The sequence below is a fragment of the Zonotrichia albicollis genome, chromosome 2 (genome assembly GCF_047830755.1).
Source record: "Zonotrichia albicollis isolate bZonAlb1 chromosome 2, bZonAlb1.hap1, whole genome shotgun sequence".
Classification (NCBI taxonomy): domain Eukaryota; kingdom Metazoa; phylum Chordata; class Aves; order Passeriformes; family Passerellidae; genus Zonotrichia; species Zonotrichia albicollis.
In genome coordinates, this window is record NC_133820.1 from 22,598,768 (window position 1) to 22,616,748 (window position 17,981).

At 37.1% G+C, this 17,981-nt stretch overlaps 1 protein-coding gene across 17 annotated transcripts in view; it reads left to right on the forward strand.

Moving 5' to 3' along the window:
* Positions 1–17,981, forward strand: part of DMD (dystrophin) — a 1,146,493-nt gene that overhangs the window by 1,005,724 nt on the left and 122,788 nt on the right. For all 17 annotated transcript variants that reach the window (XM_074534563.1, XM_074534577.1, XM_074534568.1 and 14 more), the window contains one exon: positions 13,382–13,460. In XM_074534563.1, coding sequence (XP_074390664.1) covers positions 13,382–13,460 — 79 coding nt within the window. The remainder of the gene's footprint in view (positions 1–13,381; positions 13,461–17,981) is intronic.

Here is a 17,981-nt window from a genome sequence, read left to right on the forward strand (position 1 = left end):
CAGCCACTCTGTCTTCTGTGAGAAGCTGCCAGAACTTTCCCCATGTCTGACAGAGCCAACACCAGCCTGCTCCAGGAGGGACTGTAATAAACTGATGGTGTTGCCTTGGGTGGATTTCTTGCCTTCTATAACCCCTGATTGAAATAAATTTCAATCTGAGAAGTATTAATGAAATTTTTAATAAAAATATGTAGCCTAATCATCTAGCATTCATTGTCAGTTTTACTGAAGGAATCAAGTCCATCTTTGTTTCTTAAACTGTACATATGGTTTCAAAGCGCTCTTTCACTGCTTCTTAAAGGTATTTTCATAGACAAAATGAAGGACATCGCTCTTAAGTTTTATGAGTTATGAAACCATGTTGGTCTCATTTTTTAGTCTTGTAGAATTCTTTCTTGAGCATGTCCTTCATAGTTAAGTCTTTCATAAACAAATTTTTTTTCAAGAAAATGCTAATTTGTTCCTTTATTTACCTAACTTGAAGGCCATGTGTCAAACTGCCACTGTGATAACAACAGCTTGTGAGTTAGACATTCAGAAAGGGTTTCTGACTTAGTAAATTAAAGTTTTGTAACTGCCAATTAAACTGCCTGTCAGTGGATTATATGGTGCTGCTGTACAGATACTGCAAATTCAGGTTTTGAGTCTGGCTTCAGTCTGTGTGGGAAATCTCGTCTTTGCTTCTCTCTTAGCTTTGCTCCTCATTTCACAAACTTGAATTGCACTCCCCTTCAGTGGCACTGCATCTCAGGATCACCATCTTTCTTACTGTCTAAATTCTCCAAGATCTATTCTTAAAATTTCCAAATTCTCTGCTTTTAGATGAGTAGTAAGGCAAGCCTAAACAGAAATAAATAATTTACTTGGGAAGGAGGGGAGTTATAAAAAACAACTTTGAAAATAAGCTGGGAAACTTAAGAGAGGTTTTTATGACATTCAATAATAAATAACAAAAGCATTTTTCAGAATGTGATGTATTTTCTGGAGGTGGAACATTATTTCTCATGGTTGAAGCTGGGCAGGTGATAAATATATTTTAACAACTCTACCATGAAATACACAAGTTTGTTCCATTCATTATTTAATTGATATGCAAAAAAAAGGTATGTTTAATGTTTGCACCAGTGTCTGAACTGTTTGAAATGCCAATAGTCAGTGCAGACCAGTCACACTTTTCCTGGAAATACAAAATATCTTCGCTTTAATTCCATCCTGTGGGGTTGCACCTTGGAGCTTTGTTCCACTGGGAAGGAAGAGCCCTCCCTCTCTGCCCATGGGAGGACCTGAATCAGTGATGTGGATAGATCAGGGGGCTGAACAAAACCATTTTCAAAGATTTTAGCTTCATCTGAGATCTTTACAGATTGACAGTGGTAAATAGGGCATTCAGCTTTTCAAAGAGAGGGCTAATGAAAACAGATTTAAGAGTAAAACTGCCTGTAACATTACTGGAATTACTGGAACAAAATGTCTGGCACTTAGCAAGTGCAATATATGATAATGGGGTTTTCTGACACATGTGAAGTGATGGTTTTCTTGCATGCATGCATACACTGTGATCCTTCATGCCAGGAGAGCTTTTAACCTTCACTGTGTACCATTCTACATCCTCAGTAAAGATGTGGCTTAGCATTATTTATTCATTTGTTCATTATCAGCACCTTTTCTTCTCAAATAGAAGAAACTGGAAATCAGAGACTATCTTCCAACTTAAATTAGGTTTTTAACATTTTGGTTTGGCAGTATGGGCTATATATAACTCAGGTTTTTCTTTCATGTCAATTGAATTTACTCACAGATTAGGAAGCATAAATACACAGATTTTGGCCAGCTGCAGAATGAAGGCAGCTCCTCTCACAAGTCATATCACACTGTTATAGGAGTGTTGCCATTATCTTCAATCAGCACAATATCAATCCTATCAGCTATTGCTCCCATTTGAGCAGTTATTTGCCTAAAGTAGTTTTATTATCTTTCAGCATGCCATATGCATGTCTTCCCCAGGGAGGAAGAGAGGCTTTTGTGCAAAGTCAGGAGCTATAGCAGCATTCAAAGGAGTGCCAGATAACAGGGAGCATCAAGCACTGATTGTGTGGTTCTCCCAGGCTTGAGCAGCTGCTGGGGTATGGAACATTCTGCAGAAGTCATTGAGACTGAAAGGGTATCTTCAAAAGGTTCATGGGACAAGAACAATAAATAAAAGTTTGCTTAATCCATCCAGCCAGTAATCTCATGAAATGAAGTTTTTCTTTTCATGCTGTGTCAGCACTTGATTGATAAAGTAGTTTCAGTCATCTTGAAACAGAGTATTATACTCTTGAGATTTCCAGATGTAAGACTTTGGATGGAACAAACAAATAATGTGGAAAGATCCCTTTGTAATAAAAGTGTCCCAACTGACATTGTCCTACTTGTTTCACCCTGCGCAGCTAAAAAGGAAACCAAAGATGTGATGTATTTGGGGTATTTTTAGGACTAAGGATTATTTAGAGTGAACAGATTTATCACTATTGGTGTAAGTCTCAAAGAGGAACAGAAGGAGAGAGCAGAAAATATGGAAGAGAAGAGATAGAGGATTAATACAATGGCTGCTGCATGTAGACTCCTTTTTGTACATTATTTTGTACCCTAAAGTGTACCCCTGTAAAGAACATTTTTGTCTCACCTTCCACCATCTCCTGAATTTTCTGTATCCCCATGCTTCAGCAGAGTCCTCCTCCTCAGCATGCAAACTCACTTAGGAAAACTAAGCTCTATAAAATTCAAATATATACATATAGTTACAGGGTTATTCTGAGGTGTATGTCTTAGTATAAGCAGGATTGTCCCAGGAGATGCATATTCCTCTTCATTTCTGATTGAGGAAAAGGCTTTTGGCTCTCTCACCTAACTCCTGAGTTAGAATGAAAGAAATTCACACAGACTTCCCTGTATCTGTTCTTCCATGGCATTATATGTAACAGCACAATCTAAGCAATTCTTCAGCTCTTATTTATAAACATTACTGATTAAAATTGAGAGGTTTACCACATATTTATGAAAACTGAATTTTCACTGCATTTAGGGTAGCAACATGGGTTTTGGAGTGTGAATTGAAATGACAAAAGTGAATGAAGATGCTCAACAACAAATTAAGAAAACAAGAATGGGGAAATGGTGGAAAAAATAGGACTGAACATCAAAGTCTCTTGAATACTGATGGGATGATGGTTCCCAGAGGAATCAGAGGGCAAATGAGTGAAGGGAGCTGAAGGTGGTGAAAGAAAAATCTTTGAAATGGTAATCAGCTAAAAGTAGTGCTGAATAAAGACAATGGTGGCTGAAGCCTCTGTTTCTTTTAGAAGTAACCTGCATTAAATACAGGTCCGCGCTATGAGAATTCTTATATGCACTTGTGAGCAACTATTCCCAAAACTAATGCTAGTAATAGCACAAGAAATTCACAAATCTGGGGGAAAGGAGCAATAAAACTAATATAAAGAAAGATCAATGAAAGTGAGGGAATGCAACTAGAACTGTAAAAGAATAATCTTCACTGGTGATGTTGAACCAATACAGGATTATTGCACAGGCATTTGTTCTGGGGCAGATATAAAACATTCCTTGCGTGACATTCTACTTACAGCTCTCTAAGTCACCAGAGAACCATTTCCCTTGGGAGAAAAACAGTGTATGTTACCTGACCTTTCAGAAACAAATGGTATTTTCAGTGCAGCATGAATTTATTATTTTTTATTAGTTTAATGAGAGGAAAAAAAGAGAAACAGGGTAAAAGAAAATCCAAAGAACCATAAAATCTAGTCAAGAGAGTGGTTTTAACTTAGGGATGGATTATGAAACATTAATAATTTTCAAATGAATTACAAAAAATTGATTTTAAATGTTTTGGAAATACATTTAAGGAGAATAGAAAGGAGTCAGTTCTATTCAAAATCTATAGTGATGAGAAATAACAGGTTTTTGGCAGAGAAGCAAAATAAATAAAAAAGGCCACAGGAAAACCCTCTTTTATGGCTTAAAAAAAGGCCACAGGAAAACCCTTATGTCTTTATAACTGATTGTTATGGAGACATAACCGTGTTATGCATAATGTTGTTTTCTGTGCATGCCCCAAAATGAAGTGAAAATGCCTGAAAAACCACATGTATCAAACAACCTCTTTAGGGTAGGAGCAGTAGATGGTTAGAGCCTAAAAGGAGTCATATGTCAGCAACAACAGAATCATAATTAATGATTTAGCCTCTTCCTAAATCCTTATGTTATTTAACATATGTAACTAGGAAAACACAGAATTTTTTTCTTGTGAATAATGCTTATCATAATTTATAATCCAGAACCATGCCCTGTGTTTTAGCACAAATTAACAAGATTTTATATCACTGACACAGCAGAAATTTTGATATTCATAATGCAAAAAAAAAGAGGACTCGTTTCAGATCTGTCCCACTTTTCTGATTCCATAAGACTTCTGTTCCTCAGTTTTAATTGCAATTGTTCACTCAAGCCTTTGCTGTAGGCCACCATCATTCTTGTAGATTCTTTCAGGTTCATTCCTGCAGCTGATCCATGTGTGTCTTGTTAGTGGGGCCCAGAGATAACCACAAAACACCAACAATGGATGTTGAGTAATCCTGAAGGATAGACAGAATATTGCTTAAAAAAGATAAAAAAATATGTGGAAACATTTCAAAGCGTATAGTATGAAGGTATTCAGGTGCCTTGGTCTCAGAAGTCAGATTTGATCTCAGGAAGAATGTGTGCCATGCTGAGCTTCTCACTAGACAGTTTTACTTACCACAGAACTCTCCGTAGTTGCAAGCACCCAGCTCCCACTGACTTTGAAAATGTCAAACTGCATCAAAGTTAGATTCATTTTAAGATCAATAACCTACCAGAGGTTCAGGGTAGCTTATACATTTTAGTTCCTCTTTTCCCCAGCTTACAATACAGAACTAAGAGTATATATAGTTTTAGCTTTCTGCTGGAGGCAGAAGAGAAATCCCTGGATCTATAGGTCTGCACAGCCAGAGCTCCAAGGAGTTTGTTTTATGGGGACATAGAAAAGATACAGAAGAACTTTAAAGTAGAAATGATATGCTGGAGAAAGGGCTCTTGAGAAGTTGTGGCTGAGGATTAAGGTGTAGGGGCATAGAATATAAGTAAATAAAGGTAGCATAGAAAGTAATCTTACCCCTAAAGAGTTGCAGCTGGGTTAATTATTAAAGATTAGGAGCAGGCCTGATGTTAACAATCCTGTAGCCAATAAGAAGAGTGTTATAGAAGAGTTGGATTGGTAGAAACTGGAGTCAGTTGGCTGCTGTGAGGACAAGGAAGAGTCAGTGCCTGGAGGAGCTGCCTACAAGAAACATCAAGGAGGTACAAAACTCTAGCAATGAGGAACCCTTGCAATGTAATGACAATAGAACTCAACATTATGCACTATAATGGCAACATTAAGGAGCAGACTAGTGTAGGTGACTCTGCAGTGGGTGTCTGCTGCAGGCCACCTAAACCTGCAGAACAAGGGGTTGAGGCCTTTTACAGGTAGAAAAAGCATCCATAGGGGAGTAGCCTCATTATTTGCTGGAGAGACAACACAGCAGGTTCTAAGCATTGCAGTGAGCTCCTGGGAAACTTCCTGATATACCTGATGGAGGAGCCAGTGCAGACAGAGGCTCTGCTGGAGCTCATACCCACAAACAAGGAGAGGCTCACTGGGGAGGTGTGACAGTGTTCATAGGGGTCTGAGGATGAGGGAAGAGATGAAGATCTGAGTCCATGTTTCAGAAGGCTTGATTTATTATTTTATGATATATACTATATTAAAGCTATACTAAAAGAATAGAAGAAAGGATTTAATCAGAAGGCTAGCTAAGAACAGAAAAAGTAAGTATGAATCGTAATGGCTTGTGTCTCAGACAGAGGGTCCAAGCCAGCTGGACTGTGATTGCCATTAATTAGAAACAACTCTATGACACCAATCAGAGATGCACCTGTTGCATTCCACAGCAGCAGATAACCATTGCTTGCATTTTGTTCCTGAGGCCTCTTGGCTTCTCAGGAGGAAAAATCCTAAGGAAAGGATTTTCCATAATAGATGTCTGTGACAGGGCAGCGAAAGGCAAAGGCACTCCTGGCTGCAGTGACCATGAGAACACAGGCTGGACTCCAGGAGAGCAGACCGCTCCTCTTCAGGGATCTGCTTGCAGGATAAACCCCTGCAAGTAAGAGAGGTCCAAGGAAGTTCATTGATGAGAAAGGATCACTTTCTAAAAAGCTCAAAACTGGTCTGTCCTGAACAGCAGGGAGGCCAGAAAGGGTGCCCAGAGTCCTGTGTGCATGAACAAGGAGCTCCTTGCAAAACTCAAACACAAAAAAAGGCACTGCACAGAAAGAGGAAGCTTGGACAGGTAACCTGGGAGGAATATAGAAGCACTGTCCAAGAGTACAGAGATGTGGTTAGAAAAGCCACAGACCATCTGGACTGAAATCTGCTAGGGGGTCTCAATGGGAATTTATTTGTTTGAATTTGAAGCTAATGTGAATTATAAATTTAAAACTTTTTAATTAGTGTACTGCTGCTTTCTGAGAAAAATAGTTGCTAAATATCAATGTTTGTGAAATTAGTTTATTGGTATACTGCATAGCAAGGAATCTGGCAGAAAAAAATAGTTGATATTGATTAAATTGCATACAAAAAGCAATATTAAGAAAGAATTCATGTGGTTGGACAGTGAAAAATTTGAAAACTTTATTGAGAAATGCCACAGAATGGAAGGCAGCACAGCAGTTTCTAGTACCTTTGAAAAGTTGAGCCCATTCTCAGCTCATGCTGGTTTTATGAAATATTTAATATCCTACAAGTGTTCATGGATAGAAATGAGGAACAGAGAGTGATGTGAAAGAACCTTGCAGAACCTTCATCAGCTTGTGGGAGCATTGGGGATATCAAATGAGAGAGAATATCTTTTATCCAAAACAGAACAAGTAACATTTCCTAAGAGAATTGTTTCCTAAAGATATTTGTTCTTAAGATTTCATATGGTTTACAACTGTTTTATTCTTTCCAAATTTGGATGTTTTTGTTATTTAAACTTTAAGACCTAACTTTCTTTCCTCAGGCATGGAGATGCACAAATGCCAAAGTGCACAGATTTAAGATTATGAAACAAAAGCCTAAGAAGTGATAGCTGCTTATTCACAGTAGACATATTAATTCAAGGAGATCATTCTTTTATTTACTGTTTTCTAAGGCTCTGTGCCCCAAGCTTTAAGATGTTTCCTGAATTTATAGTAGATTTCATTCTCATTTCATTTGAAAATATAAAATAATCAAAGTACAATACATGTGTTCTACTATTTCCTATGTTTGGGATTTCTTTTACTGAAAGAGGAATTGCATGAAGTCACTCAGATTTCAATCTGCTGAAATATACAGTCCCCCCATGACCCAGAAATTTGAATTTAGTCTTTGTAACAGCTGTAAATGCATGCAAATAGCATTGTACTTATCTATTTTTTCTTTAATGTGGAAAATAAGCCCATTTTTACGCTCTCAAAATATTTCAGAACACTGAACTTTTCACCAGAAAACTAATTGTCCTTAGCCGATTTTTCAACTCAGTAAATGTCAAGACTTAAACCTGAACTTCAGCAGCTGGGAACAATGGCTATCAATCGCCTTTCCCCCCTGCTGTTCCTCATTAACAGCACAAAGTGTGCTTATTTAAATCCATCCTTATCTCCTAATGGACGGGGAGCAGTGAGTGACTGGATTCGGTAGCTATTAGAAGTGCAGCAGATCAGATCTTCCTGTTTATTGATTAGTGGAGAGCAGCCTCGAACTGCTTTGACAGCTCTGACTCAGTGAGAGCAAAGAAAGAAGCTTTTCAGCTCTTGGGAGGAGAATTGCTGGACAACATTAAAGAGGGTCTTGTAGGAGCCGGTTTGCTTTGATGTGCAGGCAAATTGGCTGTGCTTGGTTGGAGTCAAGGTCAGGAGGCTGTGGAAATGCTGTGAATGTGGTGGGGAAATTAAAGGAGTGTTATTTTAATAAGCATTGTGTGGATGCATGCTGATTGATATAGAAAATTGCCCTTCTCTTTTTGTGAGAACAGCTTTTGGTGAAGCAAATTTTGACCAAAAAAATGAAAAAGGAGATTGTGTGTCCTTTTGCTGCTGCACTAAATATAGCTGTTTGGATGAGAATCTTCTATTCTTTCTCTCTTTTCTTGCTATTTTTCCTCAGAATTGCAGCCATTCAACAGTTGCCTTAACTCTTTAGATTTAGCAGTTTTTTAAACTAGTGATCTCATTTCTGCTGCTTCATGTTAATAAGTAAAAATTGCCACTTGCACACCTTCATGTAATTTTTAATAAATTCCTTGCTGAGTTCACTGAATGTGAATTCCCTGAGAGTGCTGAGCATAGAGAGGAAGCCAAGCAGTGCCCTTGGCTCATTGCAGGGTAATTCAGCCACAGTCAGAGCTCAGATAAGCACCCCGGGGTAAATTTCCTCCGCTGAACTTGTTCAGTTAAAAATCAAAGCTATGGGCAAGGCTGTGGCAGGGTTGTACCACAGCTAGACCAGGGATCTTATGTCTCTGTAGTGTGGGTAGATCCAAGAGGACAAGGTTGATGGATTGATAAGAGAGACCATTCCTATAGCTCTTTGCTGAGGCCACTCCCTGTTTGCAGGCACTTCAATAAAATCAGGGGTGTGCCTCCTTCCTCCACCTCATCTGGAGTAGTTCAGCACCTCCAGCACTTCTGGACAGCTGCTGTTGGGTACTTTTTGAGGACATGGAAAATAGTGAGAGTTAAACAGCTCATATTTCCTTCTTGATCTAGGTCTGCTTTGCAGTGTAGACATAAACACAAAAGAACACTTTATATATCATAAATATATTCTCAGTTCAACCTCAAAAAAAGAAAAAACAGGACAAATCCCACCCACTACCCCCCTGCCAGAATGTAGTAGTAGACCCAAATTAAAAGCATCAAATTCTTATTCTGACTGCAGTGGAGCTGTTATAAAAATGTTGTCATCAAGGTTGAACCCCACATTAGGTAAAGCACTTGAAACTATTGCTAACAACTGCATGGAACAGCTTTGCTTTTGTTATTGTCTTAATTTGTTTTTCTGAACTTGATTATAGATTCAGTTCACAGGGCTGAATCCAAGGGATGGGAAACAGAACTCGTTTCATCAAATGTTTTCAAAGTCTTTAAAGGAGAAAGACTAATTTTTTTGTTCTAGCCAGTTTTTTTTAGCAGAAGCTATTTCTGTACCATGTCAATATCACTTAAAATCAGTACGGGGTCTTTAATATTACCATCTTCAATCTCGAGTATATTTACTGCACTGCTGTGGTTCTTTCATTTGTTACGATTGAAAGAAGATCAGTGTTATATAAAACATTGGATTAAATAAATAATGGAAACGCATGTCTTTTCAAGCATGCATCCCCAGTGAAGAAAAGCAATGGTTCAAGTATCCCAATTACAGAAAGTTCTGATGTTTGTTTTTATGTAAAAATTAGTTATAAAAATATTTTTATATTAGCTCTGTTTAAATCAAATTCTCATATCATGATAAAGCAATAGCTGACTTTTTAGAAATCCATCTATTTATTTGTAACAGTTCTTGTGGAGGAATACTGTGGAGTTTTACCCAAAAGAAACCCAAATGAAATCCACAGTCGCATCCCATGGAGATTGGACCAGATGACCACTGTGGTCCCTTCCAGATTTACCCATTCTGTGATCTTGCATGTTACATTCTGATAATAGTACCTTTAAAGTGGTTTTATTTTTTCATGGCTTAGCCAACACTAATGAAATCAGAACTTCATTAACACCACTTTTTTTTTTCTTCCCTTTAAAGCAACGAAAATGAATGCTTGAATGGGCTTGAAAATTTTGCAGTTTTCTTCCCACACCACAAGGCTCCAGTTGTTCACATTTTGTTCTAACTGCTCTTGGTTCAGAGCATAGCATACAAAAATACAAGAGATACTGTTTGTTCTCATTTTGGAGGAGCCGATTTCACTTGATTTGAAGGAAAAACAAGAACAAGAAAAAAATCTAAAATTTGGGAATTACCTATGGCTTGTTTATGAAAAATAAGAAACACTTTTACATGCCAGGGAGAATTTCTTTTAAGAATCATGAAACATTTATGAAGACTTATATGGATAGAATCTCCTTCAGATATTGATGTATAAGTCACTAAGTCAAATCCAAATCTGATTTTATTGGATCAGAGACACATCCTTCTGTAAGTTTAAGCAAGGATTGTTTCAGTGGGTATTTTTTGTACACCATTATCTGAGTTATTGTGGGTTCAAATTCTGTTATTTAGCCATTTATGTGTTAGTTTTGAAAAAATTAATAGAAAGTGACTGCAATAATCTTCCTTGCTCTACCACCAAAAGTGAGTTCATCTTTTACTGTCTTTTACCTAAAGGTAGTATGCCAATACATTAGCAAGTGGTATTTCCTGGGAGCCAAATGTAGTGATGTTTTGTACTCTCAGGTGATATTTCCTGGAGAATTCTCAACATTTCTCAGTGTTTTCTTTTTCTCTGTATTGACAAAATCTACCTCTAGAAAGAATTATTTCCTGGCTCACATCCAAAGCTGTTCAGCTGGAAAGTTAACCCTGAAGTGTGTAAGGTGTTTTATTTTGCTGATGTACATATGTGGCTAAAAATCTTCAGGTTAATAATTTTGTTCAGTTTAAAGGTTACCTGGATGTTTTGAGGGGATTGGAAGTCTCAGTTTTAGCACACTTACAGAAATTGAATAGGCTGTATGCTGGCAGTGGTCATGTGTACTCAAGGGTTCCCATGCTCTTTGCTGACCACTATTTGGCTGTTGAAATTTCCCTATATGCAACACTGTTCCCCACTGTGTGTTTGTAAAGTTCTCATTCTCTTTAGGGATTCTTCAGGCCAGCAAAATTTTCCATCCTGACTGACTTAATAAAAACATGTACTAATATAAAGGAAGAGCCATATAGTTCTTTATTAACCAATATTTCCTAATGACAAAATAAGTATGTTATGAGGTAATTTTAAGACAATTTTAAAGAGCATATGCATTTTCAATACATTTTTCCAGTGGCTTTATTTGCATGTGTTTAGGTATGTTTAAGATTATCTTTCTAGTCTTCATTGAAAGGTCATTTCTTAGTTAAAAATAATAGCACTTCAGTTAATTATTCTGCACTTAAGCTAATTATACTGATGACCAGAAGCAGCCCTTTTATGGTTTTTGTGCACTTACAGACTTCCCCAGCTTCTATCTGTGCAGTGAATTGAGTGTGAACTCAAGCTCAAAGTCAGTCCCTGGTATGAAGCATTGCTTAACAGAAACATCTGTTCTTGCAATTCAGTGGGAAGCCAGAAAAGAGGACACAGAAATGAAGGGAGCTGCAGGAAAAGCACCTGAAAAATAGTTTGAGGAAAGAAAGCAAATGGGCATTTTTGCTTATAGTGTTAGTTTTAAAATTGTAAGCAAATAAATCATGTCTTGGCAGTAAATTGCTATTGCTTAGTTAAAGAAGATTTTGGGTTCTAGGGGTTATCTGGCAAACACACACAGTCATATCAAATAGCTCATTAATTCTACCATTTTAAATTTTTCCTTTCCAACTGTATCATGCCCAGTTACTATACAAGAGTTCCCTCCTACCAAGATATTCCCTGAAAGTTTTAAAATGTAGATTGCATTTTACCTGTGCAACCTATTTGTTTCCTTGTTTTGTATATCACAATTAGGCCAATTAAAATACACTTACCTTCTGCTTTGCCAGTGTTGATGGAGCACTTTCTTTTTACAGGCAATATTTAAGTGAACTTGATTCCTCTCAGTTGCTTTATTTATTATATTTCAAAATTATTCTATCATTACTTTCAAGGGTTTTTTTCCTTGTTTTTTCTAATTCCATTCCTAGGTCTAACTTAATTACATCCTTCTACCATACAGGCTATAAAGAGACTGGTAGATGACACTCATACACCAGGGAATCTTATTGTAACCACCCCCTTTTGACCACTTGCTCAATGCTCCACTTCACTGAGATTTTCAAGGGTAAAAATAAAACCAGTCTGTAGTGGTTTTGGTTTGTTAATTTGAGGTTTTTACTAATTTTGAGATTTCCTAACTAATGTGTTTGTTTCCTGTGGTGAGATAGGATCAAGAGAAAGGTCAAGTAGGTTCAAAATTTGAAAAGGATATAAAGAAAATTTTATTAAAAGTAATTAAAAGGAAAAAGGTAGTAAGAATCAAAATCTTTCAGAATACTTTTTCTCTCCCTATTTTTTTTTTTTTGATAATGTAAAGAAAAAAACCCTAAAATTTGTAGTTAGTTTATTGCCTCTAAAATAGTTTTTGTTTAGTTGACTTTGGGAGAAAAGTCCCTCTTGTTAAGGTTATGGAGATTTCTCCATAAGAGGAAAAAAACAGGTTTATTGTGGGTCTTAATTTTGTCATGAATAACAGCTGCCTGGGGAACTCTGTTATCATGAAGTGTCTTTTATCTTTTATAAATTTTCCTATAGTTTGTTGATGGGTTAACTTATGGTGTATTGCTTCAAAGATGAGTTGTTTAAGAGTTAAAGTTCTTATTATCTATCACATGTGTCATAGTTTAACATAAGAAGAGCTCAAGGAGTGAGAGAAAGACTTTTAATGTAACTAACAGGTTTTTTTATGTAGCTAACCACTGAGAAAACTAGACCTAAACTAAGTCCTAAACTATTGTCTCCGTTTTCATGCAGTTCACCAACCCAACAATTCTTTAGGAACATGCTCTTCAAGGATCTGTTCTGAGGAAAGGGTTGAGGTGCTAAGATTTGAGTGATTAAAAGAACAGCAAAATGTTTGTACCAGCTGCTCTCTTTTGGTTTACCTCATTTCAGCACTTGGTGGAAGTATGGTTATCCTGTCCACATTAAATGAGATTGCTTTTCATGTGCTGATTTATAATACTGTACTTTCAAAAGTACTTTAGAAGTAGTTTAGAAATATTATTAAGAGATGAATATTCTGACTTCAATATTGACAAGCAACAGTCATACTATTTTCAGGTACATAATGTCAGGCCAATTTGCTTTACCTTTATTTATCAGCCTTTTCATTTTCAGCTTCTTCCAGCATCAGTTAAGATGGGGACAAAAGAAAAAAATCCTTTTTTTTAACCTTCTTTTTTTCCAGTGACACATTTAATCTCATCTGAAGACTCTGAAGGATAACATTTGTCGCAGGAAACTGCTTAATTTTAAACTGAATGTTCACTGATAAAAAAATGATCTGACTGTAATTGCTCTTTGTTTCTTGTCTATAAAAGTCATTTTTTTTCCTCCTCTCTTAACAGGTGGCTGTTGATGAGCGCATCAAGCAACTGCATGAAGCTCACAGGGATTTTGGCCCTACTTCCCAGCATTTTCTTACCAGTGAGTGATTTCTTATTTCCCATTCTTCTTGTGCAGTTTGAATACACATTTAATTGATAATTTTGTGGCCATGTGCTAGTTGTTGTTATGAGTTTCCATTTTAGTCTGTATTGCAATTGTTTTCTTTTATTTTCTCTTCCCTGGGTGCAGAGGAGTGTTAAATAAGTTCATATTGTCCAGGTCCAGAGTAAAAGGAAAACATCTGCCATTATCAAGTCTCCTTGTGCACACTTCTGTCTCTGCAAGGCTCATCTTCATTTGGGGGCACCCTTTAGGACTAGTAAATTAAAATTATGTTAAAAAGAGTTTCTGATTATTTTAATCCAGAAAGGATTGAAACCCCCCAAAACAACACAGATTTGGTTTATCTGTTCAAAGGAATGTTCAGCTCCAAAAAGGGGCAAAACCAGATATACAAGAAAAAAATGTTCTAGGATTTGATCACTTATCAGAGCAGTGAGTGGATAAAAACTGCGGTGGGAAGTTGGCAGAGGAATGGCAGCTGAGTAAACTTTTTACAACTCTGCATAAAATATAATTGCCAGCAAAATTCCCACTTCACCTCCACATGCATTCTTTTATCAAGGATGTTTTGAAGTACACTGAAAGACAACTTGAAACACCTTCAACGCTCCAAGGCAGTGACTAAAGTGAAGCTTCTTAAAGGCCATGTCTTTTCCATTGTACTTCAATTAAGGAAAGTAAACAGTAGAGCTTTATTTAAGAGATTATATCAGCAGAAGAGAACACAGTCACAGGATAATGGTCTCCTACATGCAGGGGGACAAGCTATCCAGACATTGGAAATAGATGTTGCTATTATTGCACAGCAACATTCACAGTGGGATAGAGGACAAACTTTTCTTCAGCTGATACTGCCTTGTAGTTTTAATAGGTTAACCATTTTCCCATTGAAGATCTTAATGGGAAACTGAAAATTCTCAGCAGGATGTCCTGCAAAATCAAATCCAAGGTTGATGTTATGCCATATAAGACTAATGCAGGCTGATTGAACCTGAACCTTCTTTTGTCAAATGATTATCCTATGAAGAAATAAGCCCTATTTTCATTATTTCTTTCAAACCCACTTTTCTTTAATTGTTGATCACTGGGAATATTTTTTCAGCTCAATATACATAACTGCAAATCAAACTTGTCAAGACTGAATGTGCAAGAGCTATGAATATGTGACGTAAACACAATGTTTAAGCGCATACCTGTTTTTACTTGTGACCCATGTTGTATTCTTGGTGAAAGAATAAATCTGTAGGGTAAATTAAGCAAGTCTGGAAGAGACTAGAGTGACCTGCACTGCATTATCACACTGATAAAGGTGTCTTTTGCTGGTGTTGAGTGCAGCCAGACAATTTTCCTAGGCCCATTCTTCCTTACTATTGCTGAACTAAATAAATCTAAAAGATGATCAGTGTGTGATAGTCACCTTTTTTAGCCCGCCCACCACCAGTGAGACATTATTCTTCTTTGAAACTAATTAGAGCCAGCAAATTGTGGACATCATTCTGGACACTCCATGCCATTTGAGGATCCCCATAGGAAAAGGAGTCAGGTGGAAAAGTGTTGATTTTGGAAATAGTCCAACTATCACTTAGAAAAATGGGCATTTGTATTTGCTTATTTGTTCTTCTCTCTTAGATGTGTGTGCAAATACATAATCTTACCCATGCATACAAAAGTTAGGTTCTGAAAACATTTGCAGAATACTTCCCATATCAAAAACTGCAGTCACTGAAAACTGCCAGTACATACATCAGTCTCATCTTTCCTAAGCATCAAATTCTAAAAACATCCACTATCATGTACAATCACTATGCCTAGGAAAATACCATGCTTTGACATGCTTTTTATGCTTTTTTACTACCTCTGCTGCATCCCTGCATGGATGGAAGCACATCCATGGGAGAGAGAGCAGTGCAGGAGAGGGTGACACAGTCCTTGCCACCCAGCACCAGTGTTTTTTCTGCAGCTGTACTTTTGGGGGTGAACAAGTTAGACATAAAGGTTGCCAAACAAAATCAGGCAGGTCAAATGAAGATGAATTTCATGGCTTGTAAATTAGGTTTCTGTACGTGGTAGACAGAGTCCAAGTTGATCAGTCTGTGGCAACAGCAGTGAAAAGATTAATCATGGCAATTTTTATGGTTTTCTTTTATAAGCTCAAAACTCAGCATTTTTATCTAAGGAGCTGAGATACACATAAGATCAGTGCAAACTATAATCAGTAAGGAAAATAAGCAATCTATTGCTTATTGAATATCTAGTTTATTTGCCAGTAATAATGAGTTCATCCTCCCTACTGAGCATCAACTTTCCCTCTTCCATACACACTTGCCCATCTTAAGGTACAAGTAATAATATCTGTTTATATTCTTACATGAAAATTATCCTTTTATAGTTGATATACCTTTAAGTAGTTCTGCAAAGAGGCTAATACTGCAGTCAAGGTCACATAAAATCAGTGACTGAATTACATTTCTCTCCTATCAGAAAGAAATAAATATGATCTGCTAATCATGGTAACATTTTCATGTGCTTGTTATTATTTTATACATAGAAATTATAGCATCATCTGTCACTTTCTGCTTAGTTGAAACTGAAGCTGCATGGGGCTGTTGAAAACCTAGCACAAAAGTAATGGGGGAGTGATGCAGGGACCTCGTATTTGTCACACCCTGTGAGGCAAGAAATCAAGTGGTAGTCCCTGTTTCTGAGCACTTACAGCCTGTTCTAAGGGCTATTCATAGAGCTGTTTCTGAAAGAGATTGGAAAAGAAGGTGTGAGCTAGAGAGATAAGGAGTGCAAAAGCAAAAAAAAAAAAAAATTCTTATTTGTGGCATTTTAAAATTAGAGAGTTTTTCTCCATTGTCTTTTCATGCTGTTCAACATTCTTTTTCCACTCTTTCATCTTTTAAATGACCAAGTGCCGGTGTTTATCAATGCTGTGGCATGGGACAATTCAGATGTTTCCTGGTTGTAAATTAAAGAGATAGTGGCAAAGGAATGGGATCCACTGGTGTCTCCCTTCTTTTAAGGCTTTAGATCTCCCTCAATTGTAAAAGACTTATTAAAACTGGCCATGACCTTTCACATGAACTTGTATCTCTCCAGGCTTTCTACATTTTTTAATGGGCTCTCTCACCCCACTCCTTGAGCTTCTGCCCTTCAGGCTTCCCCAAACTCATTTTGCTCTGCCAGTGTCCACAGAGGCAGTCCCAGCTCCAGCTCAGTTCATTCCTTGCCAAGGTCACACAGAATTCACAACAATAGTTAAGATACAGATGATAAATGAATTAAATGGGAAAAAAACTTGATATCATGGATTTGTGGAGTGAGTTTGTTGGTCTTGAAGGACTTGCTTAGACATGTTTAATTAGAATTCTCTAAATCAGTGTGTGAAACCACTGTAAAAATAAGACCTTTCTATTAAAAAGAAACTTGTAAATATTTATCAAAGTAATTACAAGAAAAATCTCTGATCCTTTCATGGATGATGGTGCTTAATTTGGGAATTATATACAGTAACTGAGGTGTGAAAAAGAATATCTGCAAATTTTCAACACAATGCCAGCTCCAAAGTTTTCAGTGACTCCTCTGGAATAATTTTACTGTTTTGACTTCATCTGTATTTTTCTCTGTGATTGTGCCTCTTACACAAAATGAGATTCATTTCTCTTGTTGGAAGACCCACACATAACTATTGTATGTCACAATAGTTATTACTCTTTTTGAGATGCAATAAATGAGAGGTAGCATTGATGTCAGACTGTTTCTAATATCATTTGCAGTGCTATTCAGCAATCACTCACACTTCTTAATGTGCATTGCTGGTGATTGTTCATTCATGTGCATGGCTGGTGATTGCTGAAAAATAGGTGTTACATCTTTAAAAACCATGAGCAAACCTTGTAATTTACTGTCCAGCCCCAGTAAGAGCCATCTTTTAGTAAGTATAGCATGTCAGTGAAGTGACTCCATGAAACCATGCTCACCATATAACTGCCAATTACTTTGGATTATGACTGGAAGATTCCAGTGGTTTTCAAGCTCAGATAACATGGACTTTCATCAACATGAAAAAACTGGGAATACAAGGAACAGAAAGAACATGTAGGTTTGCAAGGCTAAAAGGCTGATGTACCCATAGCCAAATTTTCTGATTCATATTTCCCAGGCTATGAGCTTTTGCTGCCTGCATTTGTCAGTACCAGCCTGTTAAATCCTCATACCTAAATTTGTGCTAGGACCTGGAGATACCTAAGAGGAGATGCCTCACTGTGCCTTTCAGTTTTTGGACTTGTAAGAGCAGAACTTAATTCAACACAAGATGAGGCAGCCTCAGCAGCTTTCATTCAGAAACAGAAAGATGACAAATGCTGGAGCCACCAGTTTGTGTTGTAAGTGATCAGAGTGCAGCTGCTGCATTTTGTAGCAGATAATTGTTGCTTAAAAATAAAAATCAGAGGAGTAGGCTGTGTATCGTAGGTCCCTCCTTCTCAGGATAAG